This window comes from Ascaphus truei, chromosome 4, assembly GCF_040206685.1.
Source record: "Ascaphus truei isolate aAscTru1 chromosome 4, aAscTru1.hap1, whole genome shotgun sequence".
Classification (NCBI taxonomy): domain Eukaryota; kingdom Metazoa; phylum Chordata; class Amphibia; order Anura; family Ascaphidae; genus Ascaphus; species Ascaphus truei.
The window spans coordinates 144547131-144559780 of NC_134486.1; the positions used below are offsets into that span (position 1 = coordinate 144547131).

The 12650-nt window shown below is 43.5% G+C and overlaps 1 protein-coding gene across 18 annotated transcripts in view; it reads right to left on the reverse strand.

Moving 5' to 3' along the window:
* Nucleotides 1-312: 312 nt before the first annotated feature.
* Nucleotides 313-12650, reverse strand: part of HEATR5B (HEAT repeat containing 5B) — a 77342-nt gene continuing 65004 nt past the window's right edge. For 15 of the 18 annotated variants that reach the window (XM_075596649.1, XM_075596641.1, XM_075596634.1 and 12 more), the window contains 9 exons: nt 11779-12016; nt 11059-11313; nt 10636-10763; nt 8466-8610; nt 7390-7665; nt 6132-6356; nt 2365-2516; nt 1425-1638; nt 313-1245 (listed from right to left, as the gene is read on the reverse strand). In XM_075596649.1, coding sequence (XP_075452764.1) covers nt 941-1245; nt 1425-1638; nt 2365-2516; nt 6132-6356; nt 7390-7665; nt 8466-8610; nt 10636-10763; nt 11059-11313; nt 11779-12016 — 1938 coding nt within the window. In that variant the 3' untranslated portion in view covers nt 313-940. The remainder of the gene's footprint in view (nt 1246-1424; nt 1639-2364; nt 2517-6131; nt 6357-7389; nt 7666-8465; nt 8611-10635; nt 10764-11058; nt 11314-11778; nt 12017-12650) is intronic. The other 3 variants (XM_075596637.1, XM_075596645.1, XM_075596643.1) reach the window with 1 other exon arrangement.

A 12650-nucleotide genomic window follows, 5' to 3' on the forward strand; every position in this document is an offset into this window, starting at 1 on the left:
CTAAACCAAAAACACCAACACACACATATTTTTAATTCTCAAAAACAGTATTTGTTAGACCTATTTAAGTTAGTTTTGCAAAAAAATGTACAGTACATTTTACTTTTTAAACAATTATGAAAAAAGTATAATGCCAACAACCTTGCAAAACTGTAGAGGAAAAAAATAAATGAAGAACGTTTCATCGATTTCTACTTAATGTTAAATGTTTCCGCACCATTACATTGCACATCAACATGTACACATATATAGCCAGTGGTTACTGGTTTATAGATCTGTGGACATTGTGGAACAAATTCACTTGACATACTATTTAAATTAGGAAGATAATTTTATAACACAAATCCATGTTACACAATCGATCAAAAACACCATCTTGCATGTTATAAATAATAGGATTTCATTAGAAAGGGTACACCCCAAACACAAGCTGTAACAGAAAGCACACAAACCGTATTAATTACTTAACGTTGGAATGGGGACACTGCCTTACAGCGAGTTGTTGGCCTCTCCCAGAAAGTGCTGTTCTTAGACCCAACTATAAGTAGGAATGGATGAGAACAGGTGTTTTGCACATTCTGCTTAAATTATTGCAGATTGTTTAGCAGTTTAAGTACAAAATGAACTCACAGCATGCCTGAGTATATTAGTGAGATGCAATGGATGTTATGATGGTTGGTCATGTTTATATCAAATAGCTATGAAACGATGAAGGTGGGAAAACATGTGATTCTTCTCCTGCTTTTGACATTTCAGACCACTCTGCAAAGGAACAGCTTTTTAATGCTGGAAGGGTTTCCATTGCCAAAATGGTTAACCGCTTCACTGCCAGTGGGGCCAGCAAGGCACTCCAGGGCAGTGAAGGAGTTAAGGCAGGCTTTTTAGCAAGCCCAAAAGTTGGTCTCAGAACTGGACGTCGCTCAACGACGCATGAACTTGTCTAGAAAAAGCTAGTTTTCAGTTTGATGGTTGGAGCAGTTTGTATGGTAGGCACAGGCTGTGAAGAAGCAGCTTTGGCTTTGCTTTCCTGACTCGCTCGGATTGCACTTTCTAGCCGCCCCTTTAGCTCAGGAGCAGCCCCCATCACGATCTTGAAGGCGTGTGGGTAAAGAGGCCCAATACGCATGAGGTTCTGCAATGCAAACTCGTGTAGATCCTTTGATGCCGGCGATGCCGAACTGAAAGTATTGACGTCCAGCAAATAAGAAATGAGAGTTGGGACAAGAAGAGCGAGCAGCTGAACTCCTGAAACACAAAAAAAGGTGTTTTGTAAAGAAAAAGTTATGTCGGACTGCCCTTTTAATAGACTAAATAAAGTGAAGAGAAACACACAATTGAACCTCTACGTATGCATATACCTGTGCAAGGAAAATATTCACAAGTGTACTGTGCAATTGGTAGCTAAAATGAAACAAACCACTCACTATTTTTCTCTTCTCCCAAAGCAACCAGAGTTTCGAGAACTTTGATGCCTTCCTGAACAGCCAGCAGCTCTGTGTTGTTGTGTGGTCTTTTCCTTTCTACAGCTTTAAGATTTTCGACCATGATTGGGGCCAAGGAATGGATGTAGGGAGTTGAGAGAGCTCGGTTGGAGTGTTGGAAAACGGACAAAAGGAGCTGGTAACATTTGGCTTGAACCTGCAGAATAAAAACCAAACCGATCATTTGCAGATTACACCAATTCTTGCATCTTCATATATTACTTTAATGCTTAAAGCTAGGGGAGATACGTCCTTAGGCTGCGGTCCCACTCAGCACTGTGGCACGCGTGCCCGGCGGGGGAAGGGTATTTTGTGGGGGCGTGGCCATGACCTCACACGGCTGGTTCACCCTCATTGGCCACGCCTCCGTCGAAGTTCTAAACTCAATTTCATTGAGTTTAAAAAACCTGGCAGTACTGCGTGGCTGCACCTTCAGCGAGAAGGTGCGCACTGGGCCCAGCCCCATTGAGGGGCGGTGCTTAAACGTACAGCGCACATAGTAGTCACTGGGACCGCAGCCTCAGACTAGAGCAGTTATTTTTTTTGTTTTTACATTTTTTTGAGTTAAGAAACCCTATAATTATATTGTGAAATTCTGTGTAAACCCAACCCTCTCTAATAGCATGTCGGAGATCAGATGAATTGTAAGGAACCCCAACCCTCTCCAATAAAGAGTCTGAGATCAGATGCATTTCTGTATTTGGTACAATTTTCAAATGACCTGAATATCACAGGGAACCCTTTAAGGATGCCCGCGGAACCCCAGGGTTCCAAGTAACCTGTTGAAAAATACTTGACTAAAAAGTGTAATATCATTACTAAATGTCTTTAAAGAAATAATCGTGGTTAACTCCAAGCTTCTACCCGCTGCCCATTTGCTCACCCAGGGGTCGCTGGAGTTCAGTGTGGTTTTGAACCTGTTCATGCAGCCGTTCTGTAATGACTGCACCCCGATGATCTCTGCACTTGCAGACCACAGGAAAAGCACAATGGCTGTTAGCATGCTCACTTCATCCATCATATTCTTGGAATCATCTGAGGACATAAAGCAAGCCAATCAAGGATGGCACAAGGTATATTTAAGCAACAGGGGAAGGGATGGCATTGTCACCAGCCATTTTAACCAGCTCAAGTTACCAATGATAAAATGTAATCTCCAGAATAAAGGTCTTTAGGAAGAATTACTATACTTTACTATAGAACTACTTGAAGTTCGTAACTTCAAAATCGTAATATATTAAAAACCAAAAAACGATTTGGCATTCTACTCTCACCCAGATTCACCAATGACTGTTCAAATCTCTAAAACCTACCATAGTGTATAAATTGTAGAAGTTAGATGTAGATGCCACACTTGTACAATACTCCAGTTGAGCAGTTGCCCAAGGACTTTTAAACAAACAGCAGCAAATTCATTGAAGAGTATACCACACTGGGATAGTGCTCTGTCATCCTTTATAAAAAAAGCTGTGTGTGCTGTGCACGCGCATAGTAAGTGAAACTTCTTTGACTTTTGTCACAGAAATTGTGTTTGTGATGTTTTAACTAAAAATCAAAATACAATTTCTTTGACAAAATGCAAATAAATTTGGACTTAGAATGTGCGTGCTCGGCACACATCCCCTGTATTAGCTATTTGCACTAAGCGTGAATTCCTCGTGCGTGTGACTGTGTGTGTGCGTGTGACTGTGTGTGTGTGCGTGTGACTGTGTGTGTGTGCGTGTGACTGTGTGTGCGTGTGACTGTGTAGTGTGCGCGTGTGACTGTGTGTGTGTGCGTGTGACTGTGTGTGTGCGATGTATGCGCACCCATCCTGCACCTTGCATATGCCCCTGCACCTCGCATATGCCCCTGCACCTCGCATCACCCCCCTGCACCTCGCATATGCCCCTGCACCTCGCATATGCCCCTGCACCTCGCATCACCCTCCTGCACCTCGCATCAAACCCCTGCACCTCGCATCAAACCCCTGCACCTCGCATCAAACCCCTGCACCTCGCATCAAACCCCTGCACCTCGCATCAACCCCCTGCACCTCGCATCAACCCCCTGCACCTCGCATCATCTCCCTGCACCTCACATCACCTTACATCATCTCCCTGCACCTCACATCACCCCCCTTCACCTCACATCACCTCCCTGCACCTTACATCACCCCCCTGCACCTCACATCACCCCCCTGCACCTCACACCACCTCCCTGCACCTCACATCACCCCCCTCCACCTCACATCACCCCCTGCATCTCACATCACCCCCCTTCACCTCCTCACATCACCCCCCTTCACCTCCTCACATCACCCCCCTTCACCTCCTCACATCACCCCCTTCACCTCCTCACATCACCCCCCTTCACCTCCTCACATCACCCCCCCTTCACCTCCTCACATCACCGCCCCTTCACCTCCTCACATCACCCCCCCCCTTCACCTCCTCACATCACCCCCCCCCTTCACCTCCTCACATCACCCCCCCTTCACCTCCTCACATCACCCCCCCTTCACCTCCTCACATCACCCCCCCTTCACCTCCTCACATCACCCCCCTTCACCTCCTCACCTGCACCTCCCCTCACCCCCTGCACCTGCGAGCACGGCGGCAGAGCAATGTGGTAGGAGGAGGGATGGGCACAGGTTGTGTTGCCCCGCAGTGCCGGGGATCAGGGCAGGGAGGACGGCACATACGGCGAGGAGGCCCATGTGAGTGTGACGGCCCCCCCCCCGGGGAAGAACACCATGATGCCGGTGGGGGGGTATGGGGGGAGGAATAGAGGGGGTAATTGGGGGGAGGGGGGTGGGGGAAGGTTGAGACGCGGCCGCACCGGGCCCGCCGTATGCGTGGGAAGCGGCGCGCTCAAACCCCCCCGCTTCCCACTTTACCCGAGCAGGAGCCAGGAGTCACTGGCGCCATCGCGCATGCGCGGTACTAGGCAGCGGGCGGGGAACGGCGGCCGTTATGCTGTGTGGGGGGTGCAGTGGCCATTAGGAGCGGCCGCCGCATCTGATTTGTGGAGCGGGTGTGATGTCAGTGTTGGGGTCGGGCTGAGCCAGAACACAGCCCGGCCTCAACTGCCAGCACTGACGTCACATCCGTTTCATTTCTGTCTCCACAATCCTTTTTTGCCCCATCACGAATGAGGTGCCACTAAGGAAGTTTCACTTCAAAAGCCTGTGCGAGAGGACCTGCATGGTTGATACATTGGTCTAGGAACAGCACTTTGAGATTTCTGCTCGTTATATACTGTTATTATTGCTCTATATGCTACGATACTGATCCATTTTTACTGTTGAGTCTCCATTAATGGCCATATACCGATTGAGAAAACTATGCATGAGCATGTTATTGCCGTCACCACGCTTCCCACTACAACCCCGCATATTTTATCCACTGTAGTACTTGCTGGGGAACTACATACATTACTGTAACAGGGATTTATCCCTGTTTAAATAAGGCTTCAATTTAAGCCTGTAGTGGTCTGACAAATCCAGCAGGGAGCTGGTTAATTACAACTAAACAATTAACCAGTCTCCACCTGACTAATCAAACAGATGGAAAAGCCTCCTGCTGGGAACTGACAGAGACTCTTGAGCACATAAAAGGACTGTGTGCTGACATCAAAACACCAGGGACCAGACCTCTATTCCAGGGTGCTGCGAACCTGCCAGAGGCTGGCCCTTCAATGGTCAACAATCCAGACCCAGAGACTGAAACGAAGGGCCACCTGCTTTGAGGTACCCTCTTTAGACTGTGGGGTGTTTGGTTGGTAAGGGGCTTATCTCCCCCCCCCCCCCCCCCCCCAGGCCTGCAGATAGGGACTTGGGAAGTGTGTTAGCCCTTACAAAGGGATAGGCTATTTATTTTTGTATTTCCTGCATTGTTTAAACTAACAGGCTGAATAAAGCCATGGTTTCATTTCCCCCAAATCTGTCTCCCTGTGTGTACCTCTGCACATCTGTTACAGTAAAATAATAATAATTTTATATATATATATATATATATATATATATATATATATATATATCAAATGGAAATACAACTGTATGCTCATTTGCATGTCTTAGGCAGGTCTGCAACCCCTTTCACCATTATCACCAGCACACAGCACTTCCACTGCAGCAAGGGATTCTGGGAAATGACATGCAAATGAGCACACAGTGCCACTTTTTGCGTCAAAAAACATTTTTAACATGGTTCCCTATAGGCTTAAGCTTGCTGCATGGTCACAGCTTTGAGCACAGCCAGGGTTAAGATGCATAGCCAGAAAACCCACCCACAGACAGCTGTTTCGACCTTAATGGGTCTCATCAGTGTGGGGTTGGTTAACTGACTATGCAAAGAAGCAATAAGGATGGGGTTTACCATACTGAGTTAAGTTATGATGATGAAAAAAAATAAATATATATATATATATATATATATATATATATATATATATATAATCAATATCATTGTTACTACTTTTTTTTCCTATATGGAATGCCTTCCATGCTGTGAGGGTGTCGAATATGTATTATAATTAGAACCAAAGTCATTACTTCAGACAATTTCATAAAAAAAAACATTATATCCATCCATGTTATCCATCGTAACATGTGCAGCAAGGTTTAGACACATCTTGCTTATTGCTGGCAAACCCATATTCTTTTCTTACCTGGCTGGGAATACTCCAAGATGGAGGCCAAAGTGCTACGAATCAGATCAGTCCACCTCTTTTGAGTCTTTTCTGTCTTGGCCAATGAAGAAGTGACAATAGTCTTGATCCCCTGTAGCGAAGCACTGACAGGTAAGGGGACTTGGTTCTCTGAAGACTTTATCGCCGTCTCTTTCAGAACTCTTGTGATCAGATAAAGGATTGTAGGCAATATTGTCATGCATCCTGAAAAATGAATGAATAAATAAACAAATATATATATATATATATAAAAATAAAAAAAGGATTGTGTAGTTTATTTAGCTCATCACAAAAACAATACCATAACTCGCCAACACCTGGTCATGCTGGTTATATAAAAAAAATACACAACAGGATATAGTACTTGGCAATCAATTAGGGCTCAAACCTGTTTTTTACATTACCGAATACATGCTGTCTCTCTGTATGGACTGTATTTACCCACTAAGGGCCGTTCTATACTGTGCGGCCGTGCACGCGCGCATGCATGTGCTTACGTGAATGCTGCATGCTTTTCGTGTGTATGCTGTGAGTGAAGGTACTGTGTGTAGAGATTGTAAGTTATGTATTAAAAATATTAAAAAAAAAAAATGTAAAAAATAATTTTTATATATTTAACTTTGAAACACACACACACACACACACACACACACACACACACACACACACACACACACACACACACACACACACACACACACACACACACACACACACACACACACACACACACACACACACACACACACACACACACACACACACACACACACACACACACTCTACAGTGCCGGTAGCGGCACAAAATCATTCAACTTCTCCCTCGTCGGTTCGCTCCAAGCTCCCTGCCATGCACGAGCGCGACCCTATTATAGAATGGCTGGCTATCCTCAGCCAACTAAAACTGCCACGCGCACGGCGTTTCTATTTCAATTACATTGCACACGCACACACGCACGCATCTCTCTCTCTCTCATACAAACAGCATAATCGAGATCAGACCCGTCCGTTACATTTGATATTTTTCATGGCTCACCAATAATTATTTTTTGCATTGTCAGTCCCTCCTACTGCTTGCAAGTTACGATAGATTTGCCCTACTAGCTCAATAGCGAAGTGCCAGTTCGCTATGCATTATTCCCAAGATGGGATAATACTGTTGAGTTTCTTTTGGCTGCATGAATTTTGCCATTGTGGAAATTACATTATGTCCATAGAACAAGTGAGAAAAGTTTACCTGCTGGTGAACAGAGTGAAGGAAGCTCAGCTAAGATGGTCACTGTGCATGCCACCAGGCGGGCACTCTCTTCTGAAAGCTGCTGTGGTTTGGTGACAATGTGGCTCGGAGAGTCTGACATCTTGGCGCTGAGCTGTGGCATATGTCGCACTAAGATGAACATCAGCAGCTCCATAGCAGAAAAGACAAGCGATTTCCCTGGTACCAGACCACCACTTTCTTCACCTTCTCCTAAATACATGTTTGTCTCTTTTTCCCTGGTATCATCTTTATCTGCTGGAGAAAAAGGAAAATGAGCCGTGGCACCTGGGGTTAGGATGTCAATAAGCAACTTAAGAGGTTTGTTACTCTCAAATAAGCTTGTCCCATATAAGAGTTTTGGCAACACAACTCTTTCCTCCATTGACACATAATGTGCATATTAACAACTGTAGCTTCTGATCCGCATATGGGTTAGGCGGCTATTCTTTGATTTGGATGATACCATGGCCTATCATTGTAAGCCTTACCACTACATTGCTTTATTTGCAACTGAGATTTGCATAGATAAAGCACAATTGAATTCTGCACAACCACAAAAGAAACCATTTTATAAAATAAAAAAGCTTTTTTTTTATTTACATATTATTTGTAAAATCAAACACCTAAGCCAAGTATTTCCAGAATATTTCCATCTCTCTCATATAGAAATGCATTATAAAAGAATGCATCAACAGAGAAAATTATACAAATAAGGGAGGGCCCATGTTCATAGGTCAGACCATGATGCATTTTCATACTTTTCTTACATTTAAAGGAGACCTACAATACAACTTTATATTAATGTTATAGGTGTATGGAACAGAATTTACAACCTCTCTCCTATATCTTTTTAAACCCACCCCAAAACATGGTGGAATACAGATATACCATCACACCAGTGCTTTCATGGATTAATATAAGCGTGCGCTCTGAGGTTGAAAGTATTGGGCATGTAGGTTTTAGCCTTCAAACCCACCCAAGTTGCACGTAAAGTACAAGAGAGCACAAGAGTCCGCTGGGTTGAAAAACAACATTGTGCCGCTTCTTTAACTTACTTTGAGCATTTCTTTCATCCTGCAAGCGGTCCTGGGCAGCTCTTACAATCTGCTGTACAACAGCAGTCACTAGCAGCTGCACTGAACGGGGATCACAGGTCAGGAGCAGACGATGCAGAACATTCAGAAGCTCCACTCCGATGATCTAAGACAGAGTCTGTCACTGTCAGCATGTCATTATAAAGGTGAGCAGCAATGCATGTGCAATGTTTTATACTCAGCCAAAAACAGATGTCGGTGCAGTTTTTCAACCAGTTGTTTTGTGCTAGACATTTTATTTCCTGTTATTGTAAGTAAAAGATATATATACAATATGTAACTGGACGACAGCAGCTGGAGGACGAATAGTGTGTAGATATCACACAGACAAAAGAAACCACGTGATGTAAACTGTGAGGGATACTCTTCTATGATGAAAGGAGCTTCAGTAGGTCTACACCTCCTCCGGTATTCGAATGCCGCTCAGCAGGACCGATAATCTGAGTTATGTGGCCAAGTAGATCGTATACCCCAGTTTTTTACCCAGGGGTGCAGCGTGTTAGAGGCATGTTAGAGGCAGATTATATGGGCTTCTGCTCTCACTACCAAACTGAAGCATCTTGAACATGGTTAGTGAGGTATAACTACTAGGATAATTCTTCCTAGATATAGTTCTAAATAAGCCTTTACATTTCTTCAGATGTATCATAACAAAGTAATTATTTAGATGCTTGTAACAGGGGTGTTACCCCTGTTCAGGTAATGTGCCTCTAATCCAGCAGTGTGGTGGTTAACTGCTGATAGTCAATTAACAAACACCACCTGACTGATTAGATTGCTTAGAAAAGCCTGTCTTTTGAGACAGGAAGTGAGACTCCTTAGCTCACACATGCTCACACATGTACTCTTACATGCTTATTTACTCAAAATGTCCTACTTTTTTCCCCACCTGAGCTGAACTTGGAGACAGACGTCTTGAGTCTACTGTACCAGAAGAGGCTGCTTGCAAGACACAGAGGAAACTTCTAAACCTGAATGCTGACAAATCCTGAAGAAAAGGTAGCAACCAGGAACAGAGAAGATTTTCCCTCCAAACCACAAGGAACAGATAAGACTTTCATTTATAAGACTTTTTTATATCTGTTCATTTCATGCTATATGTTTGGGGCTGGGAGACATGCTTATCTAAAGGGAGTGGTGGATTGCATAGTATTTCATTAGAAATACTTCCAAGTGAATAGAAGCTTTGTTTACCCCTTGTTTGGATGGTTTCCTGATGCTAAGGAAACAGGCACAATAAAAGCCTTATTTAATTTCACTATAACCAGACTCCCTTGCATACCTCTGTGAGCGTCCGCCTACAATGCTTTTGATTGAATGTTCACTAAAATGTACAGTTCAACAAAAAGGGATTAATACAAATTGTATAATCAACTATATATATGAAAATACTCTCCTGTTCAAATTACAACCACAACTTACAATGAACCTACAGTCCTCCAGGACTACTATTGCCTCTGTTCAACAAGAAACCAACATGAAGACACTTCCCAGAATCCCTGGCTGCACTGGAAGCACTGTATGCTATGCGATAATGGGGAAAGGCGGGTTGCAGGCCTGTCTGAGACAATGTGAATTTACTCACAAATGGTATTTTTATTTGCAATATGAAGCCACAAATACTACTCTTAATCTGGAACAAACAATTGTTGCCAACCTTGGCTAGAAAAAAAAGAAAGGGTAATGTTGTACATATAGGGCACACAAAAGCAGTCTGCTGTCTACCTATGGCAGGCTAGTTATGGCCATTTGCTGGCTAAGCTGACTAACTACCAGCCAGTGATGATAAAACTGCCTCGGGATGAGGTCCATGTTTAATTCGGCAGGACCGATATTTATTCTCCAGCCTTAGACAACTTTGTAGAAACATGTCTCTTCTGTTCTTACGAGGGGAAACATATGGTGTTTTGGGTGATACCTTAAAGTCTTTGGGGGAAAACTTACAACACAGCTTGTTTCACTATGTTTGAATTTTTACATTTGCTTCCATTGCGTGAATCAAATAATTGAAAGCTTCATTATGTGAGAGGAATGGGAGATCCAAAAAGCAGCTGGGAGGAAAGAACTATACATTGGCCTGACAAATAGTAGCCTCCTCAAAAATAAAACATTGCACGCCCTGTAAATGTACCTGGTCTTCTGCAATATGAGTTCTGGCAAAAGGAGAGTCCAACAGTATATGCAGTGCCTGGAGACAAGCAGTGATATGTTCAATGGGCTCCTCAGGCCGGGGTGCACAGAAGAACTGGATGCTGATGCCTACAATTAAACATACACATTAAGCTTCATAAATGCTCCCCGCAGTCGTCTCTACTAAAATCTCATTAAACACTTTTCGCTCACTACCTCTGAAACTCACTTCCCATCAGTGTTCACCGAGCAACCCCTGTTCTTCCAGCTTTACCTGAAAGCTGACACCCCTGTTTAAACACACTGCTGCGACCAGAGACATACAAGAACTACATAAAAAAGTTTCACAAACTGTAGTTAGAGAAATTAAGTTCACACTTGAAGTGATTTGCACAATGCTGTAACAAGAATAATTTTTACCCACCTAAAATCAGATGCATTTTGTCTTTGTTTAGTTCCATCAGAGACTTTGCGCTGGGCGGTGTGCCTGCTAGCTGGTTAAGTGCCATGCATGTGCTGCGCTTCTGAGAACCTGACACTGCGGCTTCCTCGGTTAGCTCATGGTTGGTAAACCCTGTGCTAGTGAGCCAGAGTGCCACTGCATGCAGGATCGGTGCCCAAGAGTTCCGGTAATGCAGCCTGGCTGTATCAATGGTCTCGGGGGTATAAAACGCACCACCTGTTTAAAGACCGAAAAACGCACATAGTGTACATTCTCAAAAGGTGTAGGTGTATGCAGATAGCATTTTAAAAATAATAATTACATAGGGAATTTGGGGATTAATATAGGCTCCCTGCATAACAAGCTAAGGACAAAAGTTGCCTACACACCAGATACAAATGATCAAATACATTTCATGTATGTACAGAGAAAAACACAGCTGGTTAGCAGACAGAAAAAAAAAAAAAAAAAAAAAAAAAAAAACAACTTCTCTTAGATATACATAAACCAAAAACATAGCATTGGGTCGGTCACTACACAGCTTGTTAATAATTATTCACTATAAGGGCCATTAAACCTTGATGTAAAAAAATTAAAATAAAAAAAACCTGCGATCATGAAGAAATTATTTATGTTTGGCTTTGTCTACATTGCATGTCCTAAATAGTGGCATATGTGAGCTTGATGTAGGAGATCACGTACCGTCTGGTGGAAGCTGACTAGCAAATTCTGATGGTAAGGTCAGGAGAGCGTAGTCTTTCAGCGCTGCCAGCCACAGGCGGCTAAGTGTAGGAAGCTCAGACTCCACCAGCGTAATCAGGCTTTCGGGAGGAAGCTCGCCTGTGGAGCCGTAATCCTCTTCTTCCTCATCACTGGCTTTCAGAGCTTTCTTGGGTTTGCTCTCGGCTTCTTTTTTAATGGTCATGGCCACAACGTACACCTTTCAAACGCAGTTCAAAAAGGGCGAGATCACGTGAATAAAAAAAGCAAGTCACTCACTTTACTCCCAATGTCGGAGAGGCATTACTTTTAATGGTCTGCTATTCTGTATATTCCTCTTCTGCTTTGAAAAGTGCAAGTGAAACACTAGCAATACACTACTGCAGGGGTGGCCAACTCCAATCCTCAAGGGCCAGGTGGCTCAATGAGTCATTGACAGAGCCACCTGTGCTGAAACAGGGATATCCTTAAAACCTTACCTGTTGGTGGTCCTTGAAGACTGGAGTTGGCCACTCCTGAGCTACTGGATTGGAGATTTATTAGCTATCCTACAAACGTGCTCAAATCTGCAAAAACGCCTCATTTCTTATTTTGACAGCAAAACAAAATTAAAAAAAAAAACCCCAAAAAACACAATATGCCTTAGGGAACAGAGACTATTAGGATTATATAATGTCCAACAAACTGGAAGAGGAATAAAGCTTCCTCATATGAAAGATTTGTTGGTCTGGGTGGTGTCTTGGATGTCGTCATTTGCAATGTTTTCTCAATTACAAGGCAAGCATGCAATGTTCTTTCACCTTAGTTGAAGGCGTTCTTAATTACTGAAGGGAATGTAACATGCTCGTCATATG